Source organism: Rhea americana, unplaced genomic scaffold (assembly GCF_003343005.1).
Source record: "Rhea americana isolate MKP2758 unplaced genomic scaffold, rheAme1 scaffold_31, whole genome shotgun sequence".
Taxonomy (NCBI): Eukaryota; Metazoa; Chordata; class Aves; order Rheiformes; family Rheidae; genus Rhea; species Rhea americana.
Window position 1 is genome coordinate 1,756,132 of NW_028186435.1, and position 12,934 is coordinate 1,769,065.

A 12,934-nucleotide genomic window follows, 5' to 3' on the forward strand; every position below is an offset into this window, starting at 1 on the left:
CTCTTCTCACCCTCCCGCTGTCAGGAACGCAACAAAAGCGGATGCCTTGGAGGCGGGTGAGCAAAGGTTTGGGATTTTCCTGGTTATTTTTTTTCCCTTTGGCATATGCTATAACACCGACGCTACACTAGCAGACTCCTGTATTAAGCCAGTCCTCATAGGAATAGCGCAAGGGAAAAATAAAAGGTTACACTTCATTTTGATAAAACCTGGAAGCTCTGTTGCTAAATGGTTACCTCTGCTTGGGATTTGGGGGGGAGGGAGGTGGTTTACTCCTTGCTAATGGAAGGCCGCTGGCTCCTGCGGGCCAGCCACTGGCCTCCTCGGGCCCTGTGCAGTGGCAGCAGTGAGCCCCACAGCATGGCCCAGCAGGCAGCACCTGCCCGAATTAACAGCTCGATGATGGCAGAAGYGGACACACTGCTGCCCTTACAGAGGGTGCCGTAGGCAAGAGCAGCTGCACCAGGTGGYCTGGAGCCGTGTCCCRTGGTCCCCGACCGGACACGTTCTCRTTACGCACCCGGGAGCAGCATGTGCCTCCCCAGCCTCCCAGCACTGTGGAAGAGAAAGGGAGCAAAAGACAAGGCCCTGCACGCTGCTGGCTGCGCCTAGGGCTCCAAAGCCCCTCCTGCACTGAATTATGGGGCTGGCAAATACGGCCCTTTTGAGGTCCTGCCCGCCACCCCAGTGAGCTGATCGCTTGGGCCAGGCGAGGAGGCCAAGCTGTGGTGACTGCAGACCGGACTGACTCAGCCTCCTGGCAAACCAGGAGCAGTATTGGGTTGCTGTGACTCATCACAGCTTTGAATTCTCTTTTTTTTAAAAAAAAAAAAAAAAAAAAAAAAAAAAAAAAAAAAAAAAAAAAAAAAAAAAAAAAAAAACTCACTGAGTACAAATAATTTAAATGATTTAAAAAACAAAAAAAAGACATGAGTTTTTGCATTAAGGCCTATTAAAGTTTGGCATAGAGGTACAGCTTTCTGGCCCACTAAACGCAAGCCGGCCAAGTGAGCAGTGTGTGTGGGCAAGGCCTGGCAGGGCAACAACAGGGAGCAGTGTGGTTGACAGTGGCAGTCTGGTACCCAGACATAAGGTGGGAACACCCGGCGGAGTCACCAGGTGAACCCTGAAGTGAAAGCTTTCCACAGTAGGTATTTTCTGTTTCTTGAACACCCTGTGCTACTCGGAGCTACAGCTCTGCAGTGAGCAYGGTGAGGATGCAGCCAGCAGTGGCTGGTTTGCCCTGAGCGGGCAGCGTCAAGATGGGGAGGCCCATGAACGACCAGCAGCATTAGTGAATTCTTTAAAAAGAGCCGCATTGTAGCTGTCATCCCTGCAGAAAGAAAAGTTTCCTACTCACAGCGCTAGCAAATAACCATTAAYGAACACCTCTTCTGGCCCTGCAATGTGAAAAAACTGCATGGAGATGGCTGACTGCAGCTCAGCAGCTGTGTAGAAAAACAAAATGATGGCTGTGCTCCGTCAAGGAGCTATTGTCCTACAGTAGCGAGTTCTTTATATTTTCAAAAGGCATATAATTAATTCCAGCATGCACAGAATTTTAATAAAGTGACAAAACCCACTCGTTATGCCATTAGTCAAGGTCGGGCTTTTAATAAAGTTTCACTTTATCTATTGAGATGACAGATGAGGAAACAAATATAAACTAGGAACCTTTTAAGCAAATTATTTTTGGAAGCTGCATAACGTTCTGATGCACAAATTGCCAAATGTAAAAAATACCCAGAGGAGAATGAATTTCACCCAGCAAAGCTGTTATGAGTGATGTTTATTACTTTTGATCAGCAGCTGGAGAAATGTTGGTTTTGTTACATGTGTTTGAGGCTTTTTTGTCGTGTTGGTGTTTTTTTTGACACTGCGTACAAATGATTTAAGGGCATTTCTATAACTACAATAAACGCTGCGCTGCTTCTGCATACRTGCCAGTGTTGGTAAGTTTTACACTGTCATGACCAGAGGCATGGTCTATGGGAGCCCCACGGCAGACGTTTCACAGGGATTATGGTGTCCTTAGCTCCCATGGGACTTGCCTCTGCCTAGGTGCAGCCTTAAAAGAAAGTATGAAGAGTCGGAGCAAAGAGAAAAGATGCAGCTAAAGAGGACAATGAGTAGAGAAATCCAGAGTGGTTCTGCTGGCTCATCTGAGGCTAAACAAAACCCTTCCTTCTTCAAGCACAGGTATGCCAGCACATACACGAATCTCATAAAAGAGAACTGGGACACAGACCTGGCCGGACAGGGGGCCGGTCATCATCAGTCCACATTTGCTGTTGGGGCATTTCCAGATGCTGGTCTACTCGGGACCTGGCTGCTTTATGAGCCTGGTTAAAGGGAAACGTGCTCCAGGATTCTGACTGCGCCTCACGTTCTGGTCCAGTCCATTTCTTGCATTTGCTGCTGATGTYGCATGCATTCAGGCAATATGCTTATTTATTAGGATATTGGTGTCTTTCACACTAATGTCTTCTTTCTGTTAGAGAAAGTCACCAAAAAGCTAAAGCTGGCAGTTGAGTCCTTGAAGCATTCTTGGTGCTCAAGGCTAAGCTAAGGATCACARATTTTAAAAAACAGCATTGCTGGGCCAAATTTTGCTTTACTACCCCATGCAAACTACAAGAGCAGAATTTGAGCTTTGCCTTTTGTCTTAAAATCTTTTTAATTGCTTATAACTGTACATGTAGATACACACACCCAAACACACAGGAAYGATGTTTCTGTCCGAGCTTTGCTCTGCAGAGCTGCAGCTCAGGGCACTGGCTTCGCTACCGGGCCCAAGGGAGAGCAGTGACCCCTTCTCCAGGGCAAGCACAGCCAGCGCTGCCCCAGCCCGTGGGACAACGGTCCTGCTGCTCWTCTCTGTGCTGAAGCTGGTGCAGCGTCAACATGGAAGCTCACCGTGAGCTTCGCTGCAGTGCGAGCCAGGGCGGCACCTGGTAACACCGATGCTATTTGGGGTGGACAGCRCGACCCCTGTAAGCGATGGGCGCGTACAGTCTCACTGTCCTGCACGTAAGGGGTAGSAGAGCAGGCAGTCTTACGCTTTACTCCCACACGCCGCTATTTCCCCCTCCTGGCCTCCAGGCTTCACTGCGATTCCTCCCTCTGCCCTCACAGGTCTTCCTCTTCCCTGCCTCCATGCCAAAAGTCTCCCCCATGAGCCYCTTACTTGTGCAAGCTGGGTCTCCCCAACCTTTCTCCCCCACCAAATCCCCTGCTCCTGTGCCCCCAGCCTCTCTCCTCACCCACTGCCCTTCTCCAGTCCCCCCCAGCACTCAGAGCAGCAACAGCGAAGCCCCTGGAGCAGTGGGAACGGCGGAGCTGCCGCCAGCTGTCCCACGCCATGCCCGGGTGCGAGGCTGAGCCCGGCTTTCTTGACTTGGGTCGTGCCCTGGCTTCCTAGGGGAGGGGAGCACAACTCTTCTCGCACACATGGTCRGTCGTGAAAGGACACATCCAGTTTCCTCGTCCTCCTTGTGGGTGCTGAGAAAAGCGCGTYCTCAGTTGCGTCTCATCATTTGTGTTTTTCCTCATGTGACCTCCTTACACAGTTTACATGGCACAGTCGCTTTTTAAAAAAGCTACATAACCATCTTTTAGTAATTTCTTTTTGCTGTGAGTAACGCAAGCATAAAAGGATTAAGTAACCTGCAGGGTAAGTTCACCCCAGAAAGTATGGTAGAGCTGGGGACAGAAACCAGAATCCAGAATCYGCCTTGCAAAGTGACCTCAGGACAACTTACACTTTGTGCTTACCCACCCAGCACGAGAAATAAAGCACGCTCATCATTTCTGCAGTGTTCCAGATCAGATGAGCTGTAAGGGGTAAGAAACAAGTATCTCAGATCTGAACAAAACAAAGCAACACTACAATTTATATATAACATTCTTTTTATTTTTTWAAAAAAAAATCACTGCAACTGACAGAAAATAAACTCGATTAAATGTGCCATTACATTCAAAGAGATGTATTTAAAGTAATTGATTTCTTAATCCTCTGAGGTGATCACTGATACAGGTATTTCCTGATCCAGAAAAAAGTAGTTCTGTAATGTTTTGTCTCTAAAGTATCTTATTAGCTGAAGTTCAAGAGTTCCTGGCCAAGTGTCCAACCTTGCTGAATGCCATATATAGAAAATGATTTTAAATATGAGTTCACTGGCTTCTCTTCCAGCATTTGCAGTTCCAGTATGAATGAGGCTCATCTGCGGAGCACTCTAGTTTTGGTACTGGTAACAGACTTAAGCTGCACAGGGAAGTGTCCCAAGTGGAAAAAACACCCATTATTGTTTTCTCCTTAGTAATGCCTGTAGTTCAAAGCCAAAGAGGTGACCAAGTGCGTGTGCTCCCAGGGTAAGCTATAACATACAGAAGCATATTTCTTAACAGCCGATTATTTCTTATATCCCTGTTTCATAGAATATTAGAAAAAGACCACCATATACAAAAATCTTATCATTACAAGTTATTAAAAAAAAAGGAAAAAACTTAAGATCATTAAAACGCACAAGAAAGTGTTCATTTGCATACAGTAGAAATACAATCCTCATTAAAGCAGCATACCAGCGAGGCCAGCTGTTAAGTATATTTTCAATTAAAAAAGACAAAAGCCCAGATGTTCTTATAACACCCTCAGAACATTGGAGAAAAGAGAGGAATAAAACATTCATAGCCTGCCATGCCGGGTACATCATCCCTGTAAGGTCACTTCAGGCCTAGAAGAGTACGGTATCACACAAAAAGCACGGAGCCAGCGTCCGGCCCCAGCCTGCGGTGCCTGGCCCTCGCACGCAGCGAGCGGCTCTCCCGGGCGCCGGGACGCCCCCTCCTCCTCCCCGAGGAGCAGCTCTGTAGAGCGGCACAGGGCCGGCCCCATCCTCCCTCTTGCGGGGCGGACTTGCCCACGCAAGCACGCTGCGGCGGCTTCCCCTGCGCAGGACGCTTTGCCACCAAGGAAGACAGTCCAAGCTCAGACCATGAGATTCCCAAAGAAAACAGGGTTGGGAAGTTACCTGGTTTACACCCGGAAGCTGTTAAACCCCAGACCTGCTGCCATACTTAAGAAAACATGAGCTCTTGTGCTACTCTTGGAGGGAAAAGTGTTTTTTAAAACCCTCTCCCAGCTTCGACACCCCGTCTGCGGTCRTACAGGATTCACCTGGCAGTAGTGAGCGAGTCGCGCACGGCAGGCAGCGGCGCAGGCGTACCCCTTCCTGGGACTAAGCATCCTGCTGTAGCCCTCTCCTACCAGCCAAGACAGTTTCATTATGGCAACTGGCAGGAGCCCAGGGCCTTGGTCAYGGCCCGCTGCAGGCTGCATACCACCTGCAGCCTCTAGCCACGTGCGCCTCTCAGAAAGGGCGCACTGACCTACGCTGGCAAGTAGCCATTACAGACAACATTTATAAATAAACTCTGCTCTTTTAGCCTTTTCAGTCCCTCAGTCCAGCTACAGACTGTTTGTCTTAAAGTCTGGAAGATCTTAAGCTGCAGAAAAAGGAAAACGTGTGCTCCCTGCCTCTTGGGCCAATGCAAGAGATGCCCCAAGACATAAACTGGGCTTATTTGGCATTAAGCAACATGAATATAAACCTCAGCCTCAACAAATCAAGCTGTTAGATGCTGGTCCAGCTCTGTAGGGTATGATCTTTTTTCCATCTCAACCTTTTTCATTCCCCGCTCTGAGGCGATGAAAGTAGGATTCCTTCTATCTTTGTGGCTCTCAACTGCCAGCTAGAAATACTTGCCTGGCAATACTGGCAACACTCGTCTGCTGAACCCTTGGTTGGCCATGGGCATGCTACAGCCCAGCTCTGTCCTGGAGGAGCAGAGCTGCACCCCGAGCACAGGGTGGGCTATTCCCAAACCCCCCATTTCGAAGCAACACTATCCAAAAGCTTCTCCTGCAGTCTCCTGTTCGCTTCTCCTTTTGGCTGAAGGTGTGGACTAGCTGYATCTGTTTTAGATTTGCCTACAGCATCATCCATACTCAGACCTCCTACATCGCTGTGATACTCACCTGCCACACTGATCCCACAGTGGGGGCCAACACCTACCTTCCACTCTTTAGCACACCGATGCTTTATACTGTCTGGGATTGATTCATTTCCATCGTTCCCCTCTTTGCTGGGCCTCCCTCTCTCACTTTCTCTGCTCCCCAAACATCCTTCTTAAAGGAAAAAAAAGAGAACTCCTGCATTTGCTCTTCTTCCAACATCGTGGTGATACTGATTACTAGCATATGCCACAAGCTTCCTGCCAAGGTACAGACTTTATATAAATAGGTAAAAGTTTCAGACAAAATATCCTATCATTTCTGTAGTGTAACATTTTTAAATAGCATTAAAAAACACACAACATCCAGCCCTTGTGATTAAATATACAAACATATGTGAATTGGTAAGGCTCAAAGGTACCTATGCAAAAATAAGGTGCCCCTTCCCCCTCTCCCCCCCAGGCTGTACAGCAAAKTTTGAAAACACAGACAGCAAGTTATTTAACCCAAAACCTCCAGAGCTGGAGCTGCAACCTCATTTCCAAAGCTTGGTCTCATTTCTGCTCTCAACTCAGCAGYGCAGGAGTATTTACAAATGGAAGAGGAGCTGCCACAGGTGACTCTCCGCAGCACCGCTGACCTGCGGCGCGGCCAGCCGAGCCCCTCACAGGGCCTTAGCGCTGGCAGGGTGCACAGGGTGGGACGCGGGCTTCTGGGGGTAGGAGCTGTACAAGTAAACCTGCAGCAGGATCGCAACRTCCACAAAAACCTGTAGGAGTCCGCAGATGGAGAACTGGAAAGGGGCCTGATTCAAGATAAAGTAAACAGTCTTGAAGGTGTCCCCACTGGTCCACATCAGCACCATCTTGACGCTAAAAGACAGAAGATAAAGGGGAAAAGCGTAAGCAAAGGGAAGGACTTGGACTGCAAGGAGATCAGCCGCGCCGGGGGACGCTGCGCCTGAACAGCGGGCTGAAACCGCTCCCGCAGGGCACGCAGCTCGCCCAGCCACGAGGCGCAGCGCTGCTCTTGGGGGGCGGCATGGACGTCCCTGCCCCGCGGCCTGCAACGCTCCCAGCTCGGCCACGACTGCTCCGAACGCCGCGGCGGCGAGGGCGCCCAGCGTTCAGGAACGCCCAGCTCAGACGCTCGCCTCCTCAGCAGTGATCTATAAACGCGACTGCCGCAGGCTGACAACATGCCCTGCGAAACACAGTAAAACATGGTGCAAACGTGACGCCAGTTCACTCCAGTGGTTATTCCTTGAGCGCAGGATTTTGTGCTCACACAGTACAAAGCATCATATGCACRCGCTCTCTTGTGCACGAATGTTTTTCTTTATTTTTTTTAAGCATTGATTGAAACAAACACAAACCTTTCTGATGGATGTAAGAAACCGTTTCTTGTTACAGAAGAAACAAAACAAAAAAATACGGAGGACACAAATTGTCCACTAAAGTAGAATGACATAAATGACACATCTGCAGCTATTTCTTGGAAGACTGACCATCACTAAGGATTTTAATCAAGGGCACAGATCAAGAGCAATGCCCAGACTTCCCTTTAATAACCATCCTTGCTTTCATCTTGCTGTCTCACTGAGCCATCCCCTGTCCTGCAATCCAGCTCCTGCCCTCCTGTATCAGGAGAAACTCTGGGGAATAGAAGCAAGTTCTTCAAGTTTGGCGAAAACCAATTTTCTTCAGTGCCTTCAATGAAATGGGAACAACGAGTTCCTGAAGGCTGTTTCTGAGCTTCAGGTACTCTAACTAGAGAGCTTTCTAAGCAGCTGGATAAGCGGTAGTGGACAAAAGCTTTGTAATTCCCAGGATAAGCACTGCGCATGATTTGTCATGATTATGAACATTTACCTCTTGCCAGCACTGATTCCAGCTAATCAAATGCAGTCATGCACATGCAGGAGGGTAGGACTTAATGTTCATTTCCCAAATACTCTGCAGCCAGGACAACCCGTATTTTGAACGCAAGTACACGGCGYTAATGCAAGCCAAAACCTGCAGTCCACACACTCCCCACTTAGGAAAAAGCGGTCAATTCTGTCAGTTTGTACCGACCACCACATTACAGAAACGTAAGGCTTTTTTCGTAACTCGTGCCATGTGACCTGCCAAAGAGATTGCTTGTGTGAAAGTGCAAGCAAGGACATAGGGCTGAGGGTGCAATCATTCCAGGTCCAAGGTCATTCTAAAAATGTAAATAAATAGTCAGAAAAGAAGGAAAACMACCGCTGAGCCCAGTCATTTGTGCTCCATGCAAAGAGCCTGCGCCGCCCGCCTCGCACRCGTTCCCAGTCACGCTGAGTCGTGTTACACCGCACTTGGGGGAGGTTTACACGTGCATGGGGTGGAGGGGGTTGTTTGGCTGCTTTTAATTAGGAAGGGCAATGAACTCCAAGGGTAACAAACTGGCACTTGCTTGCAGGCAGCCAGCATTATTCCCCCTTGTAATGTTAAGTTTACCCTTGTTCGCTGGGCAGCTGATCACAGTTTAACTGTAACTCTGTCCTGGCATGGCAGGAGACCTTCACTAAAAGTGCAGCACATGCTAATCCTGGCAGGTCAAACTAAACATTTTCTGTCAACAGAAATGCACTTCTGGGATGCCACATAAGGTTTGAATAGGAGCCTTAATATACAATGGCTATTTGCCACATATTCCACATAGAAAAAGCTAGCTGCATTTTAAAAATGACCCAAGCGTGTAGTAAAGATATGGAGGAGGAAGCATACGCTGTCAGAAGGTTTATAGTCCACAACAGGGTTTAATCTCCTGAAGAAAGATTAATCACTGGAGGAAACCTTTTGGATASTTGCAGTTCAGCGGTGCCTTATGAGCCAAGCATACATCTGGCAGTCTCACGTGCTGTGATGAGTTTGCCAAAGCAAACTGGGTTTTTGCTAAGAAGCCACTTGTGAACTTGACAGCTTACAATGTTGATTTAGTAATTTGGTGCCTGCTCCCGTATCTGTTGCATGTTCCAGAGCCTCTCTCTTCAGCTGGCACATCAGACACTTAAGGAAATCAGCATTGCCCCGACAATGTTCACTAGGACACGGCACAATGCTCTGTACACAGGGACATCCCAAGTTGTCCTATATAGTATTTTGGCAAAAGTGATTAAAAAAGAAAAGTAGTGGATAGTTTAAAAAGCTACTACCATGAATTTGTAATTGAATCACAAAATACACGTCCTTCCTCTGTCCAGTAGGTTTGATAAAACAGCAGAATAAAACCTGCAAATTGCCAGGGTACTATAAAAACACAAAAAAATATATATGAAAAATAGATGTTCCAAATATCTTAGCATTGCAGCTGCATCTAATTCCCAGAACCCAGAGACCCACTTAGTGCGAAAGAGTGATGGCGGGAGCACTGGCTGCTCATGCTCCCCATCTTGGTGCAGGGGGGGACTGGGAGAGAACAAAAATGGCAAGAGCAGCATCAACCTACAGGTGCGTGGGGTAACAAAAAAACAGCCTGGCACAGGAACGGGACAGAGTCGGACAAGAAGCGAGAAGAGATGATGAGGAGCCCCAGAGGAAAGCTGAGGAGACAGGAGAGCAGGGAGAGCTCAGGTGAGAAAGGAGCAGGAAAAAAGAGGCTGGGAGGGGATAGGGGAAAAGAGGAAATGAAAGAAAACTTGGGAGGGGGTAGGGGAAAAAAGGAAATGAAAGAAAACTTGGGACTTGAGTCCTTTGGAAAGGCGTGAATTTGGGATGGGCTGGCTGAGGAGTACAGCTGTGACAAGGGCACGCAGGGTAAGGCCAGAAACGAGCAGAAGAGGTGTGCACCGGCCCAGGACCCCAGTCTCACCACTGCAGTGTTTGTGAGCATCTCTGAATGCCTCCCAGCACTGTCCTCAGTTAAGCCCGTCTCATCCCTCCACCGCCCCCCAGAGCAGGGGGGACCACGACGGCTGACCACAGCCCGTACCTTGGCCAGCTCCACTCCCTTCCTGCAAGATGCAGAGAGCACATCTGACAAGCCAACATGCCAAAGGGGGCAACCCACGAGCACCGCAGGTTTCTTTGCCTGCAGGACTCCGCGCACCACATGAGGTAGCCAGACGACAGGTACGCGGCAGGGTCCCACAACTGCACGAGCCTTCYCCCAGAGCCTCTCGGGGTAGCAGAGGCTCCAGCGCCAGCAGCCGACGGAGAACGAGCCCCCGGGGAAGGCTGAGCCCTCCGCAGGGCCACGTCCCACCAGATCGTCCTGGCRGATCACAGCGCCTCAGGGTATGCCTGGCCCTGGGTGTCAGGCTGCAAGAGAAACCGCTGCGCGGCAAGAGGCAGTCAAGTCCCACCACCAAGGCTACCCGAGAGCGGCCAGCCCGGCCCTCTCYGCAGCCCAGGTTACGTGGCAAAACGGGGTTTAGGTGTGAATAAACTGACACCCCTGCTGTACGAGCCCCGAGCTAAAGCGGAGACGCGTGGAAGGCCAGAAACGCTCACGAGGAAGGATGGAGTCGATCAGGATGGTGCAGTGGCCCCTAGCACAAACACGCGAGTGGGCTAGGGCAGCACGAGGCGCGAGCGGTGCCACGGAGTGATTCGGGAAGGCAGAAGGAAACAAATGGCAGCATTTGCTGTTGTGGCAACGGAGATGCCAACTCGAGGGACAGGAGGCAGGAATCGCTCTGAAATAGATGGTATTGCCAGAGGCTGAAGCAGACTTGCAATAAAAATAGCACTTCCCAGCAGTGTAAATCAGTACTGCAGTATCCAATGACAACAAATCTCCTAAAAACAAGCGCCTTCCTTACAGCTGATCTCGTTACGCGGCGTCGCTAATGTAGTAACAGCCAGCRACTGCTCCAGGTAAATTGTAACTGACCACAGAGGAGAAAAATGGGTATTTTTCAGCTGCTCTTAATATCTGAAAGAGCACTTACTTCTGTGCTACGGGAATCAATTCCCTAAAAGACACCATCGTTTCTTATCAGAGAAACACGAGACAAGCAGTGGGCTGCCAAATGCTCTTTTTTAATATGGTAACATAAAACAAACTCCACAGCACTGCCGTTTTGTGCCACTGACAGTAGATTTCATAAAGGCACTGTACCAGTCCTCATTTGCTAARTAAATAGCACGCTGGAAAACAACACTCATTTTTCCTCAAGAAACAAGTTGCTTCAGTTTCCTTGTATCTTATGTATTAATTCTGAAGTGACAGCAACCAGAGATTAAAAAAAAATGTCTATTAACACACCTGATCTATGGTCAGTTAAAAAAGCAAAATTAAAAAAAAAATACTCCTGAAACTACTCAAGTGCAGAAACAGCTCGTAAAGTGTCGTAGAAAAAGAAACTTTTTTGCTTCATTTTGAGTAATTGTATTACAGGCTGGGTAATTTAGAGAACACAGCCATTAGCCAGATACTTAGGCTCAAATGCCCTTAATCCAGAACAAATTCTACTCGGATCAAAGCTTTTGAGCTTCTTCATTCCTTCTGCTTGAAGCCCGGCGGTGCCAGCCTCAAGTCCTTGATTTTCCATTAAAGTCTCTGCACATTCTGCTGTGCATTAGCCAGTTCTTGTTCATTATACTTCTCCTCTTCCTTCCCCTGAGGGAGTCAAGACTACCAAAAAAAAGAAAAAAATCCTCTATGTTGTAAAAGTATGAGACACAAAACCTCCTCTCCTCCCGTGGTATCGCCCTGCCTTAAAACTAGTTGCAACCATCCATCAAAACAACTCCCAAGCAGTCGCGCGTTAGCGGAGCCGCAGTCTGCCGAACAGGGGCTGGTGCTCGGCACGAACCTACGCAGAAAGAAAGATGCGGCAGGACTCGCTTCCCGCTGGCTCTGTAGATTTTCTCACATCAGTGTTATGACTCTGCAGGTTAGTAACTTAACACACAAACCCCAAAATATCCCACGAGCTGGAAGACATGGAGAGAATCAGACACTACACGGGGACTTCCGTGAGAAATTCCGGCGTGGTCTCACCAGACGTATCAGCACAAATAGCACGAGGAGGTACGTGTTGCCCTCATGTAATTACATCCTGGATTCGGTCACAAACCGAGTGCTAATTGTGCTCAGACAGGCAGTGAACTCAAAAATCCCAGCAGTTATTTCCAATAACAGAAAAGAGAATGTCATTTATTGACCTTTATCTACTTTTTTTTTTTTTTGAAGTTTTTTCTTTTTTTCTCTCCTTCTATCCCAAGTAAGTGAAGCTAACAAAAGGAAAATTAGCTTGAACTCTTTTTGTTCAAGAATTAGGGGAAGGTGACCACAGCTTCCCAAAATCACAGCCAGGTACTAGACCAAGACCCAGGCAATGCTGGACTCAAAAATCTGACTTTATTTAGATTCTCATAATTTGAGGCATCTGTTAATATAGTGGCACCCAGTTCTTTATATCACTGGGAGAACAAAAGCAGAACAAAATCATTTAAGAGCTGACAAGCTGGTATCCCCTTCAGGAATAAGGTCTACATCAAAACATGTCAATGATTATTTTGAACACTGCATTTGGTTTTGGAAAGCAAGAAAGAGAGGACAGAAGGTATCTCTCTTGCAACCTTTTAAGCTGTTACCTCCCACAACCCATTTGCATGGGAAAGTTTGGAAGAGGAAGCAGATCCAGTTATAACATCCTGACTTTGGAAAACTTTCAGCTCTCATTTGCAGTTCCAAAATAGTCTACTTAGAGAAGACAGCAAGTATCCGTAACACTGCACTTCAGTCAGAGGCTGGCCTGCCTTCAACAGTGAAATGCAGACCAGAAAACGTGAAACTCAAACGCCATGGTATTTTTAACATTGTACAAAACAATACAAAATAAACACAACATTGGTTCCTAACAAAAAGCCAAGAGACTTAACAAAAAAGGGAGTTCTCCTGATGCTAAAGAAATTGTTTAGCCTGCCAAAAACTAGAGATATATACAGA

The 12,934-nt window shown here is 47.9% G+C and overlaps 1 protein-coding gene across 2 annotated transcripts in view; it reads right to left on the bottom strand.

Moving 5' to 3' along the window:
- Window positions 1-3,891: 3,891 nt before the first annotated feature.
- The window catches only part of SLC66A2 (solute carrier family 66 member 2), a 61,927-nt gene continuing 52,884 nt past the window's right edge, over window positions 3,892-12,934 (bottom strand). For both annotated transcript variants that reach the window (XM_085309997.1, XM_085309996.1), the window contains one exon: window positions 3,892-6,885. In XM_085309997.1, coding sequence (XP_085166123.1) covers window positions 6,678-6,885 — 208 coding nt within the window. In that variant the 3' untranslated portion in view covers window positions 3,892-6,677. The remainder of the gene's footprint in view (window positions 6,886-12,934) is intronic.